Source organism: Sturnus vulgaris, chromosome 6 (genome assembly GCF_052056855.1).
Source record: "Sturnus vulgaris isolate bStuVul1 chromosome 6, bStuVul1.hap1, whole genome shotgun sequence".
Classification (NCBI taxonomy): Eukaryota; Metazoa; Chordata; class Aves; order Passeriformes; family Sturnidae; genus Sturnus; species Sturnus vulgaris.
Genome location: NC_142248.1, coordinates 25,428,721 through 25,454,223, shown reverse-complemented (window position 1 = coordinate 25,454,223; position 25,503 = coordinate 25,428,721). Strand labels below are relative to the sequence as shown.

General features: G+C 54.5%; 2 protein-coding genes across 3 annotated transcripts; both read left to right on the top strand.

The window, feature by feature from the left end:
- The first annotated feature begins 4,576 nt into the window (after positions 1-4,576).
- Positions 4,577-11,907, top strand: PGF (placental growth factor). The gene is made up of 7 exons (XM_014889703.2): positions 4,577-4,642; positions 4,812-4,851; positions 5,467-5,663; positions 7,124-7,200; positions 8,828-8,857; positions 8,948-9,010; positions 9,710-11,907. Exons 1-7 carry the CDS (start codon positions 4,577-4,579, stop codon positions 9,729-9,731), a joined length of 495 nt encoding a protein of 164 aa, XP_014745189.1. The 3' UTR covers positions 9,732-11,907.
- A 3,905-nt stretch (positions 11,908-15,812) lies between these two features.
- On the top strand, positions 15,813-25,387 carry RPS6KL1 (ribosomal protein S6 kinase like 1). 2 transcript variants are annotated; one of them, XM_088167352.1, is made up of 11 exons: positions 15,813-16,055; positions 16,345-16,469; positions 17,316-17,408; positions 18,189-18,236; positions 18,989-19,121; positions 20,530-21,438; positions 22,234-22,323; positions 22,477-22,559; positions 22,844-22,939; positions 23,052-23,153; positions 23,354-25,387. In XM_088167352.1, exons 1-11 carry the CDS (start codon positions 15,818-15,820, stop codon positions 23,792-23,794), a joined length of 2,358 nt encoding a protein of 785 aa, XP_088023478.1. In that variant the 5' UTR covers positions 15,813-15,817; the 3' UTR covers positions 23,795-25,387. The 2 variants fall into 2 exon arrangements, with proteins under 2 accessions (XP_088023478.1, XP_014745202.2); XM_014889716.2 differs by having other exon boundaries at positions 23,052-23,737.
- The last annotated feature ends 116 nt before the right edge of the window (positions 25,388-25,503 follow it).

The following is a 25,503-nucleotide window of genomic DNA, read 5'->3' as shown; positions in this document are numbered from 1 at the left end:
TCCCCAGGGTAGATGAAATGTGATAACTGTGCAGAACATGCTTGGTTCACTGGTGGAAAAGTAACTAACCTCTGCCTCTTTCCTGAGGAGAGGGCTGCTCTGCTCCTGCTGGGAGAATCTCACCCCTCCCACGGTCGCCATACCCTGTGCCTGGGCCCAGGGTGTTCTGTCTCTGCTGGCGGCAGAAGGTCATGCACACTGCTGCACCAGTCCGTCCTGCCCTCAGTCTTGTTTTTCTCAAGCACAGCACTCTACAGCTGCTGGAGAGAAATTCCTGCAGGCTTTCTGGGACTTGAAGATGCAGCTCCCACCCAGGGCTTCAGGAGAGGAACTTAGAGCAGGGTGAGCTGTGCTGTGGTTACTATGTCTCTGCTTCCTGCTCTGATCTCTGGGCACTTGGTGTGCATGGGGCTGTTGTTTTGGCATGGTAACTGTGCTTGCTGTCGGGGCTGCTGACAGAACGCTTACCTGTAGGTGCCCACGTATGCTTGGGGCTGTGGTGTGGCTCTCCAGTGCCTCACCCTGCTCCAGGGCTGTGCTTTTCTACAAACACCTGTGGCCTGGCCAGTCCCTGCAGTGTGGGGCTGCCCAGCCACTGGCCACTGAGCACTAAGCTAAGTGGCACTATGTCTGCCAACACTGATCTGTGCCTGGAACACTGGCTGGATGAGGGCCATGGCTTCACAGGGCTTGGGTCTGGCAGTCTCAGGGACCTCCTTCTTGGTAACATCATCCCTTCCCCCATGAGGGATTTGTGTCTGAAAGCAGTACCCATGCTCACCAAGGATTCCCCTTGCCTGGCTTCTCTGCCTGGAGTGCTCTCAGACAGTCCTGGTGCTCATCCCATGCCCCTCCAAAACTCATGTCTGACCTAGGCCAGCCTGCAGTGCTTGTGACCCATGGGGACCAGACCCTGATGTCCCCAGGCATGTGGCCGGACTGTCAGGTGCCTGCAGTTTTGGCTGTGGGTCCCCGGGGAGGCTGAGCTCCCCTCCCCAGGAACCAAAACAAACAGCAGAGTTCCTGCCACGTGCGGCTGGGGCTGACTAAGGCCGGACGCTTCCGCCTGTCGCGGGCAGCAGTGGCCGGGGCTGTGAGCCACCACCATTGGGGTGCACAGCCCGGCCCATTTCCCCCTATTGTCAGCCTCCCCTTCAGCAAACACATCCCCCTGCGCACCTGGGCTGGGAGAGGCACTGACGCCACCGCAGCCAGCCGTCAGGGACAGGGGATGTGCTGCCGAGGGGATCTCAGAGCTGGACTTGCTGCAGCACAGCTATGAGAGTCCTTCAGGGCCCAGGTGCCCAGGCAGGTTGTTGGCAAGCTGTTTCCTTGAGGAGCAACACTGACTGTTCAGGGGTCACTGGTGCAGCTCTGCTTGCCTGCAAGGGCCCTGGAGAGCCCTGCATTTCTCAGAAGTCAGCACCAGTCTCCTGGGTTCCCTGTGACAAGAGGCTGGAGCTGGGGATGCCCCAGACCATTCTCATCCTCATTCTCACTGTGGAGACACAAACTGCAGATGATTGACCTGGTTTATGTCAGTTCTAACTATAGACTGGCTCACTGATAGTGGAGCTTAGGAAGCTTCTCTCTAAGAAGAGATCACAGAACCACAGAAAGCAATCAAATGAAACAATGAGGGTGAGACATGGGGGCTCTGGGGTGATGGGCAGGTGAGAGGAGCCCAGTGCCCTACATCCTTATGCTGCTTTGACCTCAGGAGTCCTGTCACAGTGCAGGACATACGAAGCTGCTGGCAAGGTTCTTGACTACTGGGGTCAAACACCAGAGGGTGACTGTGCTGGGCACTGGATCATGGAGAGTTTGGCCCTTCCCTTGGGAACAGCCTATAGCTTTGATGAGACTGAGTCCTGTGTCCTAAATAGCAGCAGAACAAAAATAATACCCTGAGGATTTCAGAGGTGTTCACTGAGGGCTTCAGGGGTAACATAGGAGGTCCTGGCTACAGTCAGCTTAGGAATGATGCCGGGACAAGTTTTTGTTGGGTTCTTTCTGTGTGAGATGCCAAAGGTGGGATTTTGCAGGGGATAAGATGCCAAGGAGAGAACTCTGATGCTGAAATGGGGCTGTTGTATGGAAAAGATTACTTAAGAGAGACCTTGCCTGCAATGAGCAGGGTGGAGTTTTGCAGGGAAGAGTACCTGCTTGCTCTGGGCTCCTTCAGTGCTCATGGGCAGCTGGGGGCCCTGCTCTTGCCCCTCACCCTGAAGGTGTAGGAGGCATGGAGGTGACCCTGTTCCCTGGTAGGGCTGTGCCATGGGATGCTTGCAGCTGGGTGCCAGGGCTGGCCTTCTCCACCTGACAGCCAGGGCTCACCCACACCATCATTCTCACCCACCTCCTTCCTCAGCTCTGTGAGAAGGGCAGGGAGGTGACACAGTCAGGCAGCGGCATATTTGAGGTGATGCTCTCAGTCAGCAGCCACTGCAAGGGGCTCAGTGCAGAGGAGGCATGTGCTCTTTAAGGAAATGTCTCTATTTGCCTTACGTCCCTGGCTGATTCCTTGAGCTTCCTCTGTCCCTTGTTCCCAAAGTGCGTAACTCTGCTCCCCAGAGTCAAGTGGGAAGCGGCACAAGGGACGTGCTGGTGCATTTATAGCATCAACCTCCAGCTGGGGAAGGGCAGATTTGGCTCCCTGGGGAGGAGCATGGCAGAGGGGAAAGCAAGCAACTGTGACCCCAGCCAGTTTGATGTTTCTCCCATATGCAGGAGGATGTTGCTGATCACAGGTTACCAGTGTCCAAATATTATTTCTCATCTCCTGTCTCTGTTCCACACTGCCTAGAAAGTGGATGCTCATCCCAGGAATGTAAACTCTGCCCAAGGCCTCTGAGGAAATAGCTTCAACCAGGAACAGGACTGCACTCAGCAATTAAGGGCTGGTCTCCCCAGCCACACAGCTCCTGGGGGAGAGCCCTTTGCTCCAGCGCCAGAGGCTGGCCTTGTGTATGAGAGGTGGCCCCAAGGGACCTTCCTGCAAGGACAGGCATGAGGCCCCGTGTCGTCACGGTCTTTGCAATAACAGGATTCTGTCTGTCCAGTGAGTTGGCGGCAGCTGCTGCTCAGGGCGGCCTCTGCTCTCGGGTGGGAGGAAATGGTCTCTTCACCCCATCTCACAAGCATCCCTGGGGAAGTGGGAAGGAGGTCCCCTTGGCCCAGGAGAGTCCATAGGGTGGCAGAGGGAGAGCACAGGCGTGCTCCAGTCATCACATTAAGGATGTTCCTGCTCTTTGTTGCCCAGCCAGGAGAAAGAGTATGAACAGGCGCTGAACGCTGCCACAGCAGCCCCTGGCAGCTGCTGAATTGGTTCTGTGCTGCTGAATGATGAACTGCAGCACACCCTCCCCGCGGTGGGGCTGGGATTTCTATGTGCTTATCTCTGCAGCATCTCCGTGCTAATTTGCCAGGCCTTGCTCCAGCAGCTTTGTCACACACTCAGTGATACCAATGCCTAGAAGCTCCTGATGGAGTCCAGCTCCTGCTGGTGCCTGAGTCACTGCTGCTTGCATGGCCCAACGGAGCTGAGATCAGGCAGCTGGCATGTCCTGCATCCCCTGAGGACAGATCCCACAGGGCTGGGAGCAGGTCACTGGTATCCTCATGCTGCAGGGCCAGACCTCACATAGCGTTGGGAAGGGAAGCCCTGAAGCAGCCTCCCCACTCTCCCAGGAGGACAGAAATGTGAATCCTGGCACGGATACAGAGCCTGTTATTTCCCTGGGACCTGCAGCCCACGAGGGATTGGGATCGTGTTGCCTTTTGGAATCTCATCACACCTCCCATAGTTCCAGCTTCCCTGGCCTCTGGGGCTTAAAAATAGAACAGAAAAGGCCAACAGAGTTCCTTTGGATCGACAGCAGGGTTTGCCCCCAGACCTGCTGTGTTCCCTTCCTTTCCTAGTAGTAGACCAGAACTGGGATGTTATCCGTGAGGCTAGTGGGGGGCTGGAAACCTCTGGCAGGGGTCCAACGGCAGGGAACGATGGAATAGGCACGGGGCAGCTTGAGGGGGAAGGGGGTGGGCGGACAGTCACGGGATATCTCAGTGGGAACAGAGCATCAGTAGAGGAATGAAGAGAATGGGTGGGAAAGGGCCTGTTGTATGGGGAAACGGCAGCCGAGCGGGCACAGAATATGTGGATGGGCATGGGGCAGCGAAAACAGCAAGCCGAGAAGCCCAACACAGCTCCGCTGGTTCCCACGGGCCAGGGATTCACCGGGCACGGGACGGTGAACAGAAGCGTCGGGAGCCCGATGGAGTGATGGCCGGAGGCGGTGCGGAGGCTGGAGGAGGGGGCTCCGCCGCGCCGGGGAGCACCGGCCGTCCCCGCGGCCGCCGGGGCCGGGCACCTGCTCCCGCCCCGCGGCGGGGCCGGGGCGGGGCAGCGGCGGGGCGGTGGCGGTGAAATACGGCGGCGGAGCGGGGCGCGCTCCCATGGCCCGGCGGCAGCGGAGGTGGCACGGCGGGGCCGTTGGCCCGGGGTCGGGGCGGCATGCCGGGGGCGGCAGGGCGATAGTGGAGGCGCCGAGTCTGTGCCGGGGCGGCGGGAGCGGCGATGCGGCTGCTCGGCGCCTTCCTGCGGTTGCTGGTGGCCGGGACTCTGGGGGCACCGCCCGCACCGGTGAGAGCCGAGGGGTGGGAGTGGGGTCGGAGCAGGGGCAGTCCGAGCCCATGGTGCCGCTGTCCGGGGTGGCCGCGACGACCGGGACAGCTCCTCCCGGCGCTGGGCGGGGGGCGGCGGGGGGTCGCCCCGTGCCGCCCGTCCAGAGCTCTCCTTTCCCTCCCTGCAGGCCCCGGAGGAACGGGCGATCGCCAGCACGGAGTCGCCCGGTAAGTTGGCAGTGGGCGGCCGCCGGTGCCCCGGCTGGGAGGGGGCAGCATCTCAGGGAGGGCTTCGCGCAAGGCCGGGGTGTTACCTCCGTTGTGTTACCTCCGGAGTCCCGTGGTGACAGACGGGAGCTGTACCGAGGCTCGGACCAACCTGAATTCCTCTAGCCCGCCCCGGGCACTGCTGCGGGCCGAAGCGGAGCGCAGCCCAATCCCTAAGCTGCCTCCCCTCCGATTCCGGCGTGCGGGGTCCCAAGTGGGAGCACTCCGCTTCAGCTCTCCCTGCTGGAAAGCCCCAGGGGCGGCTGTCCGGCCGAGCGAGGTGCGAGGAGCGGGGGAGCCCCTTCGTGGCGGAGGCTGGGGGTGAGCAAAGTGCCTGGGCAGGAGACAGAGCTGGCGGATAGAGGGAGAAAGAGCCTGCTGGAGTGGCTGTGGGAGCACAGTGATGTGAACAGTACGGTGACGGACTTATTGGGAGCACAAGGTGGTCTTTTGCTTCCCTGTGCTCCGTGATGGCTGCAGGACCCCCCGCGGCTGCTGCACCTGCCCCGGCAGCGGCCCGGCTAGGCTCTGCCTCTCTGGGCACCTCCTTATAGTCCCTGTCCCCGTCTCTTGCAGTCCTGACCTTTCGGGAGATCTGGAATCGTAGTTTCTGCCGGCCCCTGGAGCAGCTGGTGGACGTCATTACCGAATTCCCCAACGAGGTGGAGTACATTTTCAGACCCTCCTGCGTCTCCCTGCAGCGCTGTGGAGGCTGTTGTGGGGACGAGGGTCTCCGCTGCGTCCCCGTGGAGACAAGCACGGTCACCATGCAGGTACGTGCTGCTGCTGTGGGGCCGGGGGTGTGCCGGAGAGGTGAAGGGAGGGCTGCTCACCAAGCGCCTGGAAGGTGAACTTGCAGCTTCGCATCCTCTAGACATTGTAGCAGTGGGCTAGCAGGGGAGAGGGACTTACAAGTGCTCGAATGCATGCCAAGCCGAAGTAGAATCCCTCTGCCTCCTCTTTGAGCTTTCCCCTGAGGTCAGATTTCATCCCTGGGGGTACTGACCTCACTCCCTCCTTCACTGAGTTCTCTCTGTGTGGTCTGTCTCGCTCATTGCTGTCATTTTTCCAGACCTTTCCTGTCCTGTGGTGGGGCTGGGGGGTGTTCCAGTTGCCCATGACTGCCTGTTGGGACAAAGTAGATACTGCCCTTGAATGGAAGGGAAGAGTGAGGCTCTCCTGTATCAGGTGATGCTTGGGGTGGTGCTGACGTGAATGCCCCCACACTGGGGCATGGTGAGATTGAAGGGCTGAGCCAAATGCGTTTTCAGTCACCACTATGTGAGCTATGAGATGTGGGGTGGGAGATCCTGGGCCGTTTGATTCTTTCCCATGTACCAGGCAGCAGTTGTCCTCACACTATAGCCCTTGCACTGAGCTGCCAGAGATCAACCTGCTGATGCTGCAGGGATCAGGGAAAAGCTCTGCTTTGCCATGGATGATGGACTACGGAATGCCTGCAATAAATCACCAGTGATTTTGGTCTCTCTGAGGTTGAAAGTGTGCTGGAAGGCAGGATGGCAGTTTCCAAAAACTCTTGGCTGAGATGGACTAAAAGCCTGGCGTGAACAGGAGGCAGCTCCCCAAGCACAGATCTCCCTCTCTGGGAGGGATCCTGATGCTGTGTACAGGGTGAAAATGCCAGACACTTCTCCAGGAGCTTGTGTGGATCATACACAGAACGAACATACCTTGTAAAGCCCTTGGATGTCCAACCTGAACTTCAGGCTGGGCTGTGACATGTGACAGAGCGAATACTGTACCCATGGACTGGGGAGGCACTGTGGTACTGACTCCAGTCAATTCCAACTCAGTGCTGTAGGAAGGGGGTCCAGGAGGAGGCAGCAGCAGCTATGGGATTGGTCTGAATGATATTACTGGAGGGATATATCTGTCAGAGAAGGGAGGTGTGCAAAGGAGTCAAATTTGTGAAAGCTCTCTAGAAAGGCAGAGACTGAAAAATCTTTTCTGAGGCTGAGAAATCCCAAGACCATGGGACTTAAATTAAAGCCCTGAAGACAAGGGGCGGCACTAGCAGAGCCTCCCAAGCTGCCGGGGCAGCTGGGCTGGGCCAGTACTGCCTACGTGTGGAGGTGGAGTCTCTGTTGGAGGTCCCGAGGAACAGGTTAGACATGCATCTTCCCAAGAGCCTGGGGTGGCAAGGCAGTGGTGCAGGAGCCCTTCCAGCCCCCTCCTGCCACTGTCTGAGAAGTAACCTTTGCTCTTCTTTCAGCTCCTGAAGATAAAGCCAAACGGGGAGGCACCCTATGTGGAGATGGCGTTCACCGAGCACAAGCAGTGCGAGTGCAGGTAGGGACTCCTGGGTTCCAGCAAGAACAACCCTGTCAGCTCAGCCTGTGTGTGGAGCAGGGATGCCCTGGCTGTGCTGGGACCCCTTCTTGCTATCTTTGCACTAGGGTTTGCAAGTGCTTGTGGCCCTTTTTCAGCTGCAGGCTGCACCACATCTCTGCACCTGCTCCCTGCAGACGAGGGGCTGCATGCCATTGTGAAGACACATCAGGCATCATGCAGTGTCTGCAGAGCTGTGCTCCCCATCCCTGCAGCTGCCTTGGCATGCCTGCTTATAGGCTCCTTTAGCCAGAGGATATGCCTGTGAGTAATGGAGCAAGGCTGGTGGCTTTGAGGCAGGTGTTTGGTGTGTGACAGCATGTCCAAGGTGGTGGCTTAGCGAGGACCTCCATGGCCTGGCATGCCTGAGTGTGACCAAGGCCCAAAGAGAAAGCTCAACAGCTGAGTTTGGGCCACCATTTACGTGGGGCTGCCTCATACAGACCTGGGGATACAGCAGAGATTTACATCCAAGCTAACAAATGAAAGCTTAAGACACGCAGAGCCAACCTGGCCTGGATATGCAGTGTTGGCTTGGAAAGGATGTGTAGCACCAACCTGCCACAGACTCCTGGCACCACTTGGACCCAAAAATGGTGAAAGCTGGGGCAGGATGGGGCCTCTGCCTGAGGACTGCAATGCTGTGGGAGCAGCTCCAGTGCCACCTGCAGCTGGTCCTTGCCATAGAGACTCCAGCATTGCCTCGCGGGGGGTCCTGGTAATCACCCTTCATAATGATCCAAGGGTGATTTAGTATTGCAAAAACTGGGGGATTAGTGTCCTGCTGGGCAGCCATTAGTTATGATCCTTGCCTGGAAGAAGATCCTGAGGATTCCCAGACTGGTATTCCCCTGCAGTTTTGTGAACAGCTATACTGGAGCAGACCCAGGTCCACACAGTCTCTTTCTGGAATGTCTGTCAGTAGATGCAGAAGGGGGAGTGAGAAGAAACAGATGTGTTACTTGCCTCCTTCTTTGCTTCCAGCTATTTCCCATGCAGGGGATTTCCTTAGGCTTTTGTGGTTTTCCTACCTAGGGTAACTCCCAGGGGATCTCCTATGAGCAGGCTGCCTTCTGCAGCAGTTTTTGGCTTCTTCCTAATCCGCTTTCCACACCTGTACACCGCTCCCTTTTGTAGTTAATGTAGGCGTGGCAGATGTCCTGGCTGTGACCCCCATGGGGGGATATGTCATGGCTGAGAACCCACTACCGAGACTTTGCAGCAAATCCCCCATTTGTTATTCAAGATGTTGCACGTTGTTTAACTATGAGATGTGAAAGCTGTCACTGAGAGCAGCTAGGACTGAACTTGCCCTTCCCAGCCTCACTGGCAAAACGTCACATCCCCAGGGAAGTCACCCAAGCTGACCAGTCCCTCTGCTGTCTCTGCCTTCTCTCTGCCTACTGCAATCAACTCCTGACTGAGGAGTTGGTAAGGTCAGGAGAAGAGATACGGTGTTTGTTTTAAACATGAATGATAAGAGGTAGATTGGGCTGTGCACTGGAGCATGTCAATGGATCAGCTCCTGCAGCTCAACATGCAGCACTGCCCAATAACCATTCTCTCTGTCATTTTTCCCACTCTGCAGGCCCCGGCAGGACCTGATGAGGTTGGGAAGGTAAGTGACATCAGGAGCATTGTTACTGGCTGAGATTGTAGGTCTCATCTCCCACACATCAGCCCTTCTCATGGTACTTTCCTTTCGAAGGAGGAGGTCCAAAGGCCGAGGTAAGAGAAGACAAGACAAGAAGGGACGGCAAGACTGTGAAGTGTAAGTGAGCAGGGGCAGGTATGGGAGTGTCTTCTGGGTCAATTTTCTTGGGATGAGTGCCTTTATTAAGCATTTAGATCTTTACTGACACTGTGAGTAGTGAACGGTTTGTGCAGAGCAGACACAGAAGAAAGCAGAAGGGGTTGTGGAGAAGCAGGCCTTTTACCAAAGACTCGATAAGTGCTTGGTAGTCTCCAGGCTCAGCAGCTCAAAGCTAGGCAGAAAGGCGATGGATGGGCTGGGTGACTTGATGGCGCTTAGCTCTCTTGCCATCACAGGCCATGCTGAGTTTCATGGATCCACGAATTTCCAGTTTCAGCCTCATCTTGCTGCCAGCTATGACCTTACTGCTGTCCTTGATTGGTTGTTATTTGGGTTACTCTACTCTTTTTGTCCTTTATCTCACTTTCTCAAACTCCTTGCTGTAACAGGCTTGACTCATTGTGGGCACTTTTGAGGTATGACATCTGTGGCTAGCACTTTCCTCTAGCATTTCCCCCTTTTGTCTGAAGCCTGCTGTTGAGGGTTCAGCCAGGACGAGCCACATCACCCTCACTCCTCCCCGCTAAGAGGCTGCCTGCAGTCCCTACTCCTGCAGTTCTGTGGCAGAGGGGCCAGGCACAAAGAGGGGGATACAGGGCAGAGCAGGTGAGCATCCCATGCTGGCAGTGCTCACCCTGTGCCATGCTCTCTTTGCAGATGTAGCACACCACGCAGGTAGCCTCTGTCCTGCCCCCAGCCTTGCTCCTGCCACCCGGGTTTGAGCCAGCTGCCTTTGCCCGCAGAATGGGGGACTTGTGGAGTCATGTCCCTCCAAGCTGCGTGGGGAGCAGGACTCCAGCACAGAAGAGCTGACTGCACTCTTGGTTGGCCCTGGTGGGAACACAGCCTGGAAACAAGGATTCCCTTGCCCCATCTGCCCCATTGGCAGCAAGAGCAAAGGACTCGTGACCAAGCCTGGGGCTGAAGATGAGGAGCTCAAGCAGTCCTCAGAAGAGGACATTCTAGGGGCAATGAGGAGCTGGTGGATGTGCTGCTGGAACTGGCTGGGGAGGACAGCCATGTGTGAGTGAGTAGAGATGGCTCACAGGGCTGCACCTGCAAAATTTCTCTGTCCTGCCAATGCTCTGCAGCTGGGGAGGAAGGAAACCTGGGGCAGGCAGGGCTATAGGGCTGCATCCGTCCCAGCTTTGGCATGGGGCAGCCCAGGCATATGCCAGGGATCTTGCCTGGGAAGCTGTTCTAGTTGTGAACAGAAGGGAACTGGGATCCTCATGTATTCACAGCCACATCCCAGCTTTGTCCTGCTCAATAATAGCTGGTCAGACATGGGAGCTGGCAGCTCCTGTCTGCTTTCCAGCAACTGCAGGCAGGGAACTTCCCCATGGACACTCACTCAGGCTGGAGGAGGGCAGTGACCCAGGGTTTGTCCCCATCACCAATCCTGCAGCACCAGGGGACTGGCCTTGGTGTGATGCTAGAGACAGGAACAAGCAGGCTGCTCCCTGGGCTGGGGCTATCCATGTGCTGCAGTTCAGTTGGATACTGGGAGACCCTTGGGGGAGCTGCACTTCCCCTCCACACCGCAGTGTGGGACTGGTTCCTCTCCCTATTCATCATGCCCATCCTGTTCTCATCCCAGTCCAAATGTCTGGCTCAGGATCCTGTCCTCCCTGGCAGGGCTGATGCAAAGTTTAGGGCACTGGAGGGCAAGCTACCCACTCAGGAAATACCCCACCAAGGGTAATTTACCTGACATGGGGACAGGCTGGCCTGGGGACCCCTTTCCTTACTGGATGTACCCTCAGGTTATAAGGAGCTGGTGGCCCTCATCAAGGTGGCTGTGGGGACTGTTGTTCGCCGCTTTCCCCCACTTAGCCAGGTCTCTGCCCAGGTCCAGGGGGAAGCCACAGCCCCTGGATTTCTGTGCTTTAAGCAGTTCTCCTGGGGCTCTTCCTGTCCCCATTCCCACCCCTACTGCAGGGGGTCTGGGGCTGTCTGCCAAATGCATCCCATGCTGATCTGTACAAGCCATATCTGGGAGCAGTGCATATAGCTGGAAACCCTAGGGGTGAGTTGGGCACCTACATACTTGTGGGGCATTCCTGGCACTGGGTTAAAGCAAAATCAAGGGTCATTCTTGAAAGCTTCAAACAAAAGACTAGAGGGCAAGATCTGCAAAGGCTTCAAGGTTACCCTTAAATGATGGGACCTATGGTTTATCCTGCTCTGAGGAACAAGGATGAAGCCTAACATAGCAAGAATTGGGGTCCAAGGTGGCTCCTTCCACATCTGACAGGGCTGCCTGTAATGGGGGTTACATTATGACTCTCTAAGCCATAATGTTGGTGTTGCCTGAGGCTGGCTCAAAGCTATGGGGATAGGGCAGATCCCTGTCAGGGAAAGCTGGAGGTGGGTGTCGAGGTGATGTGAACCTGCATACTGCCACCAGGTAGCAGGGAATGGACTGTGTGAGCTGCAACTGTGCAGCTGGGCATATCCTTTAGGAGCTTGCTGGATCCCTTTTAGATCCCATTTCCAAGCATCCACAGTATCCTGGATCACAGCCTACATGGGCTTTGCCTCAAAAATAGCCCATGAAGTTCCTCCTTCACTACCTCATGGATGAGGGGAACTTGCTGCTCCCCTTCCCATATCACTCAGAGTCTGTGTGGGCCATGTGTTGGCCTGGTCCACACAGGCTTTCCCTATCACTGTGTGTCATTTCTGCCTGTTTAGTTTTGCTCTGAGGCCAAGGAGAACCATGTGCAGCACTTGAGAATGTATGTGATGGTTTCTGTATTGTTTTTAGTACGCCAGTAGTATTAAACATTTAAAAAAGGAAGTTACATAAATCCAAGTATGTTAATTAATAAAAATAAGTTTATCAAGACTGATAATAGGAGTATAACAAATTCAAACACACTATCACACAGTGGCTTTTCCAAACAGTTCCTGGTGTCTGGTGTCAACTCTTTGGCTGCTGCCTTGCACTGAGATATTTCAGGCAGCTCTGCCCATCAGACATGGTGGGGCCAGGCACCTGCCTTGCACAGACCCCTGTGTTGCTTCTCTCCCTCCATCACCTGAGCTGTCTGGGTGCTGTGTGTGGCCTTGTCCCCTGCTCCTCCCGTGGCATGGGGTGTTGGACAGCAAGAATGTGGGTGCTGGGAGGGATGTGGCTGCCCCACTGCAGCTGTGATGAGCAGGGCAGGAGCAGGGGGAAACATCACTTCCACAAGAGGTTTGGGAACTGCATCTCCAGCTCCTTGGAGGTAACAGGAAACCAATGAGCCCTAGTTTATGAAGTTCCTGTGACTGCTGCAGCATCGCACTCCCAGAGAAATGCTAGCTCCTTTCTCTATTCCTGACAGAGGGGAGAGTCCTAAGACCCTCCTCATCCCAGTGTGGCAGGGACTTCCAGCAGGACATCATACCCAATGGAGATATGAGGATCAGGGTGGGATACTGCTGCTCTGAGGGGGAGAGAGGGGTTCCTGGCTTCAGGGCTTGTGTCCAATGCCCGAGTTTCCTCTCTAGGGCACCAACCATGGTCTGCCTGTCCTTCCTCTGTGTGGTCCCAGCTGTAGCATTTTTATACCACCAGCTCCTGGCAGCCCTCCTTGGCCACAACACATGTGTGAGCACTCTGACAAAGGTCAGCTACATCTACAGAGCCCCACGTCCCCCAGGCACTGAAGTGCAGGGCTGTAGTGGGAGATTGGTGCCCTTGTAAAGGGACCCTGACATAGCCCAGCCCCAAAGCCAGCCTGGACAGGCAGAAAACATGTTCTAGCCCCAGTGCTCCTAAGTCTTTCATCCTTTCCCTGCCTGTGTACCTCTTGCAGACAGGCAGCTGTCCCACAAGAGCACACACCGCTGGGTTATCAGCGTCCCTGGGCTTCCTGTGTCTTCCAGCCTTACAGGGCAAAGGTTTGTTTAATAAGGCTTTAGGAGCCAGAGCTGCAATAAGATGGTTTAGGAGGATACTTACAGGAAGACAAAACATAAAGTGGCCTTATGCACCAGGAACAAAATTTTACGGTTTTGGGGAAGTAACTGTAAAGGTGATGTGGGGATTGGCCCAGAGATGTAGCATCGTAGATGATGAAGCCCTGATGTTAAAACGTCACTGGTTACCTCTGGTTTCCCTGAGCACAGGATGCCATCAGAGTGCTGCTACCCAGCAGGGTCTCCCAGACATGCCCGTGCAGATCTTCCACATGTCTTCATGGAAATAAAGAAACACTGAGGTCCTAAATTTTTGGCTGTGACTTACAATTCTTTTGCATCCTCACAAAGTTTGGCATAATCCTGCCTGCTGAAGCCAGTGGTGTTTGCAGTCTCAACATATTTTAAGCTTTTGCCAGCTCTCATGTGTGAGCTTTAGCCTGTGAGAAAAAAGGCAGTTCTCACTCTTCTCGCTGTTATTTGTGCTTGTTTTGCTTTGTCAGTTCCCACTTTTCAACAAGGACCACAAGCTCTTTAATAGGTTAATCTAAAAGTTGTCCCCCGAATTTAATGTCCTCCGTCCAGCACTGACATGCAAATCTGGAAGCCCACAGGTAAAGGCACTTGTGCCTCAGGACTGGTACACCTCTTCTTCCCTTGCAAGGCTTTTCCTCACAGGAACATCCTTGAGGCACTTCCTGCTGATGCCTTTGGCTCACCCTTTTCCGGCCACCTCACAGGTGTTTGATGAAGAACTTAACCGAGTTTTGTACCCTCCTGGCAACTCCTCTTCACACACCTCCCTGCCACCATCACCTAAACATCCAAACCATCTACAGATACATCGTGCTGGATTTTGTGGTTTTCCTGTACTCTCTGTCCTTTCCAGACCCACACAGATCTGCTGAAGCCAGGCAGGTGAGTTGTGCCAGCAGTACTGCTGCTCTCATCCCTGGCTCTCCTTCACTTCTTGCCTGCTCAGACTTTTCACTTCAAGGAGGAGCCTCCAGTCTCTGGTGGGAATTAAAAGACCCCAGAGACTGTGGGGTATAAATAGGCTGGGCAGAAAAAAATGGTCTCTGTTAGGCAGAGGTTGGAAAAGGAACCTGCAAGTATTTTGAGGAGAAACCAAAGAACCAAGCACACTGATGGTGTTTGGGCAGTGAGTTGCCTTACAAAGCAGATGGCTTGTATCCCCTAGACCTGCCCTCTGAGTCACAGTTAATACTTTCATACTCCCAAAGAGATGGTCTGATGGTCTTTGTAAGAGAGACAGTGTTTGGTTGCTGGGTCCTGAACTGAGCTGTGGGCACAGGTCTACTGTCCTGTTCTTAACAGGCTGGGCTGTGCAAAAGAGCTGCCCAGGGGACCTGAGCCCAGGGAGATCCCCTACAAGTGTGTTATGAAGTAACCACAGGTCAGCCACAAACAGGTGCCCCCTCTGCCAGTCCCACAGCAAGTACCAGGTCCAGCAGGGGCTGAACACAGGGGCTGAACACAGGGACTGACCAGGCTGGTGTGGCTGTGATAGCATACCACAGGGCCAGCTCCTGACAAAATGAAAATCCCCATCTTAGGATAATTTCCTGTTGCAATGGGATATGTACATAGGTTAGCAAGGGATGGACAAAGATGCAGGGGCCTCCCTCTTCCCAAACAGTCTTAGCAGACTTTTTCTAAGGGTATCCCTTAGATTTCATTGCAGCCCTCCTCCCTTTGCAGCTAAGGGAGTTATTGCCTCCCTTGCCTTGCTAAGGCAGTTATTTATCCTGAGATCAACCATCCCACAGACACAGCAAACCAGTTGGTAGTAACCACTTGAGCACTCCTGGTTCAGCAAATCTCCTTTGCTAATAACTGCAGTGATCCAGTAGGCCCTTCAAGGCCTCCTGGCCTTCCAAGAAAAAGCCAGGCCAGGAGGACAGGGAATACATGTTTCTAGGACAAACCAAAGACTGATACTTTCCACATACAAAGCATTCGTTAACCGCCAGCTGGGATCTTGATTATGCTATCACTTTGCTGCACCTTAATGCATTTGTGCTGATGTTCCCTGTGCTGTACATTAGGAATAAGTCTGCGAAACCCAATGAGTCTGCAAGAGCTGGTAGAAGGGCTGGCTGAGAGCCCAGTATCAGGGCCAGCGCACCCACTTGAAAGAGGAAATCGGGAAGAGCCAGGGGTGTACCCTGGGCTGGCCATGATGAAATGGCAAGACACCCACCACCTTAATTGTGGCAGTGGGGAGCTGCTGGAATGGGTGCACCTCTCGGGCAGAGACAAAGGCGAATCAAAACACAGCTAATTACGCGTTATGGGAGGAAGGAAAAGCGGCGGCAAAGGCATCATTTAATGAACGGGCGCTTGGTTAATTAAGGGCAATTTATGGTGAATAAACATGACAATAAAGCAAGTGGAGCGACGGCGTTCGGCGCGCGTTAACGGAGAGGGAGCGCCTGCCTCGGGCGGGGGTGGGACACCGGTGGGGGGACAGGGCACGGATCCCGCAAGGGGCGATGATGATGATGATGATGATGATGATGATGATGATGATGATGGTGATGATAATGTTGATGTTGATGATGATGATGTTGATGATGATGATGATCTCATCCGCGGCCAATCAGCACCGCTCGCTCCTGCCGCGCCCCTGCCGCTCCGCCCGGCGGCGCCGGGGGATGCTGGCGGCCGCGCTGCCCAGGTGCGGCACGGCGGGGGCGGTGGGGGCCGTGGGGGCGGCGGGGCCGGGGGCCGTGCCGGGGAGGCCGTGCCGGAGAGCCAAGGGGCCGGGCTGTGCGTGGCTCCCCGGCTGACCCCGCAGCCCCGCTCCCGCTGTCCCGGCGGTGGCGCGGGGCTATGAGCCGGGCGGAGGCCGAGCCCTGCTCCCGGGCGCTGGCCCAGGCCCGCGTCTACCTGGGGCAGCTGCGGGGCCGCGTGGTCCCGGCGGGGCCCGAGGGCGGCGGGCGCCGGGATTACCTGGTGGAGGCGGCGCGGCAGCTGCGGCTGGCGCTGGAGCGGGACGTCAGCGAAGACTACGAGGAGGCCTTCAACCACTACCAGAACGGCGTGGACGTGCTGCTCCGCGGCGTGCAGGGTGTGTGCGGCCTCCCGGGGGCGGCGGACCGGGGCATCCCTCCGGGGACACCAGCCAGGGGACCAGGGCATGTCATATCGGGAGTCCCATGCCATATCGGGGCCAAAGTATCCCTGCAGGGAGAACTACAAGAGGTCGGGAAAATCCCTCTAGGGTGTGTGTTAAGGGCATTGGGGCATCTGTCCAGGGAGTGCATCCCTACCGGGAGAAGGGTGATGGGGCTGGGACTATGGCCAGTCCTCAGGGGCTGAGCCAGGCTCCTCACACTCACCCTTTGCACCGACCGCAGTTGACCCCAACAAGGAGCGTCGGGAGGCCGTGAAGCGGAAGATCACGCAGTACCTGCGGCGTGCCGAGGAAATCTTCAATTGCCACCTGCAGCGGGCGGCCGGGGGGAGCAACACCACTGCCACGGTGAGGGGCTGGCGTGGGGCCGTACCGTGCCATGGCAGCGGTTCTGTGACACTGGGAAACGGGGCTGGGAGTGCGGACACGCAGATAAAGCAGCCCCAGTGGTCCTTGTCTGCCTCTGCCAGATGCCACACTAAGATGGTGTAGAAAAAATAGCAGGCACATCAAGCTGCCGAGTATCCTGGCCTGCCAGTGGCTGCAAGGGAGCTGGCAGCTCTTCACGCTGCCTGGATCGAGGAGCCGAGGTGGGCCCAGGCTGCCTGGGGTGCTTCCAGGACCCCACACTCCAAAGTGTGTATACTTAGCTTGCTGCCATCATAGTAGTTATGGACATTTTTTGTGGAGACTGAAGCCACTGCAGGGAACCACCCTGTCAAATGTTTAAAGTGTCCTCTTCCCATCTGTCATCGTTTCCATCTGTATGGAAAATAAAGACAGTGGCTGTTTCCTGCATTGTGGGAAAGAGGTGGTTAAAGATGGGAGAAGGGAGTGAGGCAGGGCAAGGTCAGAACCTAGTGGGAAGAATGTGGGGAGAAAGACAACTACCTTCCACACAGATCCACTTAATGCTGAAATAGTCCAGGGCTAGCTTCAAATTTTGGTGTGATTTTTACCTCTGCTGCAAGTGCAAGATTTCCCTAAAAAATTTAGAAATCCAGGGATTGGCCAAGAAAGTGATGTTAGAAATGATGTTAGAAATGAATCATGGCCATATGAGTATTGTCTTTGCATGTTGAACAGCTGGGCAGTATTGCTGCCTCTTCTGGAAAATGCGGGGATTTTTTTCACCCACTGTAATGGACAACAGCATTTCTAGGTCCTACATCCTCTTCTCTTATCAACTTGCAGGGCTACAGCAGCCTGCGCTTCCGGCCGATCAGGACCCTGAGCTCAGCAGTGGAGAACCTGAGACGGTGTAAGGTTGTGGGAGTGATTGATAAGGTAATCACTTGACCTGGAGATGGGGGATGAGGCTGGGATTGGACCAAAGGAAGCATAAGCTGGAGGGTCCTAGCAGCTGGAATGGGGGTGCCAGCCCTCAGCACATCCATCAAGCAATGTTGGGGTATCCACCCACACCATTCCTACCTAGAAAAATTCATAGGAGAGGACTCAAGACCCCTTAAGGAGTTAATTGGGAAATCTGTTAATGTCCCCATTACTTTTGTTTACCAGATCTCCCAAGATATTTACAGGGTGGTTTATCCATCTCGCTGTTTCACACATATGGAATGATGCCCATGACAGTGGACTCCTGTGGATAATCTAGACTTCTGCAGAAGCTGAACTGTCTAGATGAATAAACTAGTTAGAAGTTCATTGTCTTGAAGATGCCAGGCTACTGTATCCACAGACAGATGGCACATTGCTCTCCACTGCTGTTCACACATCTCATTTTGCTAGGACTGATGTGACCCTCCTGTCCTGCTGAAGCCCAGGTTTGAGCCCAGAAAGAGCACAATGAAACCCTTCGGTGTGAAGGAAGTAAAACTGGCATGGGAGCCACCTCTTGGTTTAACTAATTTCCTGTTTCTTGGCTGCATGGCTATCTCATTGCCAATTACTTCTGTTTTGTCTTTCAAGAGTAGGGGTCTGAGCCTCATAAAACTCTACCAGTTGGGTGGGCGTTTGTTTCAGTTCCAGAGTTGAGTCTCTTGGATCATTCCTGTAGGCTGTGTGTTGGGTCACCACTTCTGACCAGTACTGTGTATATTGTCTCAGGTGCAAATTGTCCAGGATCCAGCCACTGGTGAGACCTTTATACTCAAGGTGGGTGTTTTCAGTTTCATCTGCCTGCTTCTCTCTCTCAGGTGGGGCCACCTTGTCCAAACTGATGGCTAGGGCAGGTGAGAGGATAAAAAATAGCAGCTCTCAGAGGCTGGACAAATTTCAAATTTCATGGTTCAAAAATCTTCTTTTGTCTGCCTCAGCCATCCTCTGTGATCAGAAAGGAAGTGGTTCTCCTTGGTCATCCATTTCTCTAACTTGTAAAACTTCAAGCCTTTGTTAAACTGGGTCAACCCCTGAAACAGGTTGTGAGGTGTGCTCAGTACAAGTCCTAGAGTATTTTTCAGTGCCCTTGGGACTAACAATGAAGTACTTCAATAACTGGACAAAGAGGATCTGGCATGAGAAGGAGAAGCATCATTTCCAGGGGAAGAGGAGAAAGGGTTGGGATGACAGGTTCCTCCCTGAAGGGAGCAGGGTGGTTGCAGAGGAGTCACTGCTCTGGAGCAGCTGTGTCCTCTGGGTGCCACAGTGCAGCTGGGGAGTGCCCTACCTTGGCAGAGCTTTGCAGAGCACTGCCCTATCTCAGCTGGGTGCCGGGGACTGACAGACTCTGAATGAGCCACAAGTTTGTGCAGATGGGGGAGCTCCATCATGGGTGACAGGGGAGCAGCCATGGAGCTTGGCAGAGAGCACACTCCCTTCTGGCTGGCCTCCAGCCCTGCCACGTGCTAGGCTGCACACTGTCCAAGTCCCTACCGTGCTGTACCACCTATCTACCTGTACCTCCTCAGAGCCTCCCCAAATCCCACGTTGAGACCCGTGAGCGACAGACCATCATCCCTCATGGGGTCCCCTTCATGGTCAAGCTGTTGTGCTACTATGTGAGTGAGGACTCCATCTTCCTCCATCTGGAGCATGTGCAGGGTGAGTGAGGACTGTCCTTTCTTTAAAATCCGAAGTATGTTTCTCCTCTGTTTTGGGACTGTCTTTTATAGTGAGATTGTAAACTGTCTTCTTCACAGAAGGGTGGTGGGTACTAGGGCTTGGAGACTCAGTGGACAGAGCTGCTCAGCTGTGAATTGCAGAGGTTTGATAGGAACTAGCTGGGGATGCAACCTAGAAATGGGCTTATGGAGAACTACAAGGAGAAAGAGGTCACGTATGTGTGTGGGTGTGTTGTATGGAAACCAGCCTTAGTCTTTAGAGAGATGAGCCACTGGGTCTCATGGGAGAGCATGGTCATGCTTTTATGTAATGAAGTTGATGTGATTCAGCATCTTGAAAAGAAAAACCTCTTCATTTTACTGTAAGAATGGATTTTTACATCAAATTCAAATCATCAGGCTTTGGCTTACAGGCCCAATGTTCTGAGAATTTCTTGCATTTTGAATTCCAACATTTTACTTGCATTGTCTGACCAAAACAGGAAGGTGATGGAGAAGGAAATTCAAAGTGAGGTAGTTCATCTGAATGCTGTAGAGCAAAACAATCTTTTGACAAGACCTTTATAGAACATGGTTTTTTTTGTTACAAAAGGTCACACTGAATTTTGAGATCATACCAAAGAGAGGAGATGGAAAACTAGGACATAAGGGGCAGTGAGCATACTGGGGTTTGGGTACATCCAAGAGACATACTTGAGGTTGTCCCAGATCCTGGTGAAGAAGTATGATAAGGTAGAGGATGAGCTTATTTACTCTCTGCTGGTTGAATGAAGGTGTAGGGAGCAGCAGCTGGACAGCAGTAATGACAAATGGAGGCTGATGTGTGTTGGAGAACAGGCTCAACTCCTTGTGCATTGCTATAGCATGAGTTTACAGAAAGCAGCAGCACTGAATGTAGCGAGGCTGGGAAGCCCCTGGTAATGTGCTGTGGGCTCCAGGGTTTGCTGCTCTGGCTCATTGCTGACCCATGGCCTTATGCCATGCTCTGGGAGCTGTCTGGCATTTCTGTCACACAGCAAAGAAAGGCTTTCAGGGGAAAGTGGGGATGGCAGTGGGATCAAGAGCATTTGTGAGTATGTGGCTTGTCTGTGACATGGAAACGGCAGAGGTGGGATCAAGGAGACTGTGCAGAATGGGGAGAGGGCTGCTAAAGGAGGAGGGAATGGGACTTAGGTGTGCCAGGTCCTAGGAAAGGTGTGGCATTGGGCATGGTATGCTTGTAGTGCAGGGATGTATTCTGCATGGACTTGAGCCTTGGTGCTGGGCACGTTAAATGATGCTCAGTCACAACTCCACTGTGTGGGTCTTGGCCTGAATGGGCCATGTTGACAGTGGGAGAACCAGGGATACTTTCTGCCTCATCACTTGTTCTCCTTTCTGCTTTCCAGGGGAGACACTGTGGTCTCACCTCCGCTCCAAGTACTGTATCCAGCAGGATTGTGCTGATCCGAACACCATTCAAGCCATGAGGGACCATGGCACAGAGGATGGTGTGGGAAACTCCCAGGGTGGCAGCCAAGTATCCATCCGCCCAGTTTGGACAGGCAGTGGCCTCCCAGGCTCTGTGAACTACCAAGTATTGGAAAACACTGATGCCTCACTCCCTCAAGAGCAATCCCCTGGCAACACAGACTCTGGCTCAGGGGACCACTGCCAGCTTCTCCTGGTTCCTGCTGGTGGCAGAGGGGCTGCACCTGGAGGACAGGATCTGAGTGTGGCACAGACTGTGTCTGGTGTTGTGGACCATTTTCCAGCAGCGTCAGCCAAGTGCCCTGGCCACCTTGCCAGCCAGGGCCTGGTTGTCTACCCATGGGATGATCTAACCAGCGGCACAGGCTGCATATCGGAGAGAACAGCCTCCCAACAAGGTGCCAGGCTTTCCCAGGGGCTTGTCCCTGTACCAAAGACTGTGAGAGGGGGCCAGTCAGGGGCAGGGCAATTGCCAACTCAGAAAGTGTCTGAGGCCTCCCAGGCTCAGCCCCTCCTGACCGCAGGTGAGACGCAGCTCCCTGCAGGAGTTGCCCTGTCCAGCTCTGGCAAACCCACTGTGCCTGACCCAGCCATGTGGGAGCCCTCGTGGGGAGCAAGCCTGACCTGTGGCCAGCTCAGCAAACAGCCACCATCAGGCCAATGCAGGGCTTTGGCTTCCCATGGGCACAACCGGAGAGCATGGGCTGTAAAGGAAGAGCAGGTGCAGCTCTGGGCAGCAGAAATCCTTCTGGCTTTAGAGGGACTTCACCAACAGGGTGTTTTGTGCCGGGACCTCAACCCCAGGAACTTGCTGCTTGATACAGCTGGTAAGTAATGCCCCAAGGAGGAGGAAATTGGTCTCTCAGCTGGAAGACTGCTGCTTGCCCCATTTCCAGAAGATGTGGACTTGTGTTTGCTTTGGAGAAGGGTGGGAGTCTGGGAAGGTTTGGTATTTCTGAAATTGGAAGTGTGATCTCACTTAGGTTTTCCAACTAATTATTACAAGAGATAGCTCTCCAGCAGGAGAGTCAAGGGCCATAGTCACAGAAATGCATTGCCCTGGCTTCCACGTGGAGGTTGGCTGCCTAGGGAAGCTGAGACCAGCTGAGCTGTGCCTGAGGTTAATGGGACTAGTGGGTTAGTTTCCCCCTGCTTATAGCAACTGCCTGCTGGGAATGTTCTGGAGTCATCCCATCCCTCTGAGCCACAGGTATTGCTGTCAGTGCAAGTCCCTGCTCAGCTGCCAACATCTGGGACAAACTGGAGAGCTACAAATTGCTTAAGAAAAGAAAAACGGAGAGTTTTGCAAGGAGAAAGCTAACCTTCTCCTCCCTTCCCTTTTAAAACCTACTTCTTTCCTCACCACAGCCTGCACTGAGATCTATGAGCTTGGAGCCCACCTAAGCAGTCTCACCTGTTGGGCACCTCGGGCAAGCACTGGGAGGCCAGTGGGAGCATGTGTGGTACCAGGGGATGCTCAGTGCCTCTGTGTTCAGGGCATCACAGGGGCCCAGTGCCCTGGCTGCTCCCAGTGGCAGGGATATGGCTTGGCTTCATGCTGTGACAAAAGTCCCCAGTCTTGTCCTAACCATCCTGCTTTTGACTCTGGTGCTCTCCTGCAGGTCATGTCCGTCTCACCTTCTTTGGCCAGTGGACAGAGGTGGAGCCCCAGCACTGCAGCCAGGCACGGGAAGAGCTGTACAGTGCTCCAGGTAAGGGATGTGTCCCCTGACTTCTTCAGCTCTCTGCCCAGTGGCACCAATTGGAGAGAGGAGGCTTTTGCAGGCAGTGAAATGTGCCCAGCACCTTGTGGCCGCTGGTGCTCCCTGCCTCTAGTTCTAATCCCTCTCTGTCTCTTTCTACAGAAGTGGGGGGGATTATGGAGCCCACTGAAGCAGCTGACTTCTGGAGCTTTGGCTCTCTCTTGTATGAGTTGCTGACAGGAGTGGTAAGAGGCCAAGAAGCTGTGCAAGAAGGACAGGGGAGGAGGAGGTTCAAGGGCTGCCTGCTGTGTAGGGCTGGGAGAGTGCCTTGCCCTGCTAGCACCTCAGTTCTTGGCCAGGTTCCTTTAGACATGTGATTCCCAGTGCCTGTACATGGTCTCTGGTTGTTAAGGGCCCTGGCTTTTAAAAGCTGCTGTGTAGGACTGGGGTTATGTGGCAATGAAGACTCGACAGCATGCTCCTACTCTACTTGGTGCCTCTGCTTACCATCACCCTCTGCCTCCTGCAGCCACTATCCCAAAACCATCCATCAGGGATTCAACCTCACACCCAGCTGCACCTGCCAGAGGGCCTCAGCCTGGCTGCTACATCGCTGCTCACTGAGGTGAGGGGCTTGGGTGGATGGGAGGGAGAATGGGACAAGGGGTTGGGGAAAAGCAGGGTCCAGCCTGGGTACCTTTCTGCCCATCCTCCTGTCCCATTGCCTTTTTCTGCAGCTCCTGCAGTACAATCCAAAACGGCGCTTGGGCTCTGGAGGAGGTGGCATAACAAAGCTGAAGGCTCATTCCTTCTTCAGCACAGTCCCGTGGAATAAGCTGGTGGGTTAGGCAGGCTGTCCTTCCCCCAGGGAGCTGGGCCCTGGACTGCTTCCCTGGCACTTGTAACGCTGGGTGGCACTGGCAGCACTGCCTGCTGGGGAAGGCTTGCCTCAAGGGCTGCCCTGAGGTGGGGTACACATCAGGTTTTGCAGCATTACATGTCCTTCTGTCTCTGCTTCTGTTCCTTGGCATGTCCAAAGAGGAGGCATCAGGCTGGGCCAGGCTGTCTTCTCCAGGTCCTTCCTGGTGGGAAAACGAACCTGGGCGCCCACCTACAGGAAGCAGTGGTGTTCCCCTTCTTGGGGCATCCCTTCCTCAGCTCAACACTCTGCTCTGGACCTCCCTCCCTGTTTTTGATCTCTGCTGCTACCACAGTGACCCCCCTGCTCTGTTACTTTTTGTGGCTTTCAAATGCAGCCCCGCTGGGCCCTGCTGGCTGGAGCCCAAGCCCGTGGTCTCTGCCCCTCCCTGACTGTATCTGTGTGTGTGCCATCTCTGCTGCAGGGGTGAGACAAGAAGCAGCCCTCTGCTCTTCTCCCCTTTGCCCTCTGAAAAAAATAAACTACTCACTATCACTTAGAGAAGCGTCCTTTTATTTCTTAGCTGTATCAGCCAGGTGTAGGCCAAGGCCTGCTGAGTGACAGAGAGCCCCAAATCTGTTTCTGAAACCTGCCTGGGAGCCCTGGGTTGGTGTCACCCCCAGCCATCAGCACCCTGCAGCCAAACCCCAGAAGGTGGCACCGGCCTTCTGCCCTTGTACTCCTGCCTGCCTCACAGCCTCTCCAGTCCGCACAGCTGTATAGCTGCAGCTCAGATTTGGGAGAAATGCCTGGGTTTTCTTCCAGCCTTTTGTCATTGTTATGTGTTGTGGCTCCAGCCTTCCATGCCTGGGTGCTCCTTTCCACTGGCAGGACAGCAGCCCTCCCAGCCGTGCTCTGAGCACAGTCTTCCCTGGAAGATGACACAGGGAGGGTTTAAAGGGGTGAACTCTGAGAGCCATCACAGAGGGAAGGACGCCCAGTGTACATACATTCTAGATCAAAGAAAAAGCAGCACAAACACGTGTCCGTGTCTGCTGCCAGCCCAAGGTGGAAGCTGCTGTGCTCAGTTGTGCAAGTCTAAACCACAGGCTGAAACTCACACTGCTCACTTATCTCCCATAGTAAGGAATTACTGGTACCAGCAACAGGTCTCGGTGGCTAGCTGGTTCTAGCAGTAAAGACACCCTTCCAGGCAGCAGCAGGAGCACTCGTCCACCAGAGGGAAGCAGAGCTCTGGAGAAACTCATCTACACTAGCAAAGGTATGGAAACCTCAATTGCTGTGCAGAAGCTGGGGGACTCAGCAGGGAGCTGACCACTAATGCCACAGAAGGCCAGAGAGCAGGAGCAGCTGAGCCTGGGTCTCTTCCTCTCCATGGCAGCCCACATTGGCTGACTCCTCCAGCTGCAGTCTTGCAACCCTATCCACCAGTCTCCTAGTCCTGTGCTTCAGGGGAGGGTCAGGAGGAAGACCCCTGTGTCCAAAGCCACAGCATGGCATCTTGCAACTCAGTGCCATGGGTATCACCCAAGTTGAGTCAAAAGGAAGTTTCACGCACTACTCTCTTACAGCAAGCCTTGACAGGGCAAATTAAATAAAGCAGTTTGCTAGGCTGCATAGTTTTAAGAGCTTGACTGTATATTCCCTTCCTGATTGGTTCAAAGGCTTCATTTATTGCAGACAGAATAAAGGCTTCCCCAAGCTTATGTACAAAGTCAAGGTCAACCCTCTGTATCCTAAATCAGCACAAAGGCTGAGTGCAAGCAGCATTTTAAAATCAAAACATTCTCTTTCACTCAACTCATTTGTGTAAGAACTAGACTCTCTACTCTTCCCAGAACAACGAGGGGTTTTTTCCTCTTCCCCTAACCTACCTTAGCCAGAGCCAGCAAAAAAGCTGACTCTGCACTCTGTCTTTAGATGCCAGGAAAATGCAGGCACCAGTACTAGGAACTGCCTTCCCTTTCATCTGCTTGGCAGCTGTGAGTGCAATCATTTTCTGTTAGAAGGGACTGTCCTCTTCACTTGTGGCTGGGACCAGTAAACCATCTCTGAGGTTGATGTCAGAGCTGGGAAAACCCTGCCATGATCCAGGAATGATGCCATATTGTCTCAACAAGGACAGCTTCTTGGGGAAACACCCAGCACCACAGACAGCTTCTGCTGTTTCTTGTTCTTGCTTCCTTTCTCCCTCTGCAACAGCCTTTTCCACACTTGCATGAATTACAAATCCTCCTTGTTGTAGCAGTAAAAACCCAACTTCTGAAAAGCTTTATGAGCCTGTCCCAGAACTCCCGCTTGGCTATCAC

Excerpts from the sequence above, each read along its gene's own strand:
- PGF (XM_014889703.2), top strand. The coding sequence starts at position 4,577 with ATGCGGCTGCTCGGCGCCTTCCTGCGGTTGCTGGTGGCCGGGACTCTG. Across the intron at positions 4,643-4,811 it reads TGGGGGCACCGCCCGCACCG|GCCCCGGAGGAACGGGCGAT; the intron begins GTGAGAGCCGAG and ends CCCTCCCTGCAG. Across the intron at positions 7,201-8,827 it reads CACAAGCAGTGCGAGTGCAG|GCCCCGGCAGGACCTGATGA; the intron begins GTAGGGACTCCT and ends CCCACTCTGCAG.
- RPS6KL1 (XM_088167352.1), top strand. The coding sequence starts at position 15,818 with ATGAGCCGGGCGGAGGCCGAGCCCTGCTCCCGGGCGCTGGCCCAGGCC. Across the intron at positions 21,439-22,233 it reads CTTGCTGCTTGATACAGCTG|GTCATGTCCGTCTCACCTTC; the intron begins GTAAGTAATGCC and ends GCTCTCCTGCAG. Across the intron at positions 22,940-23,051 it reads CTACATCGCTGCTCACTGAG|CTCCTGCAGTACAATCCAAA; the intron begins GTGAGGGGCTTG and ends CTTTTTCTGCAG.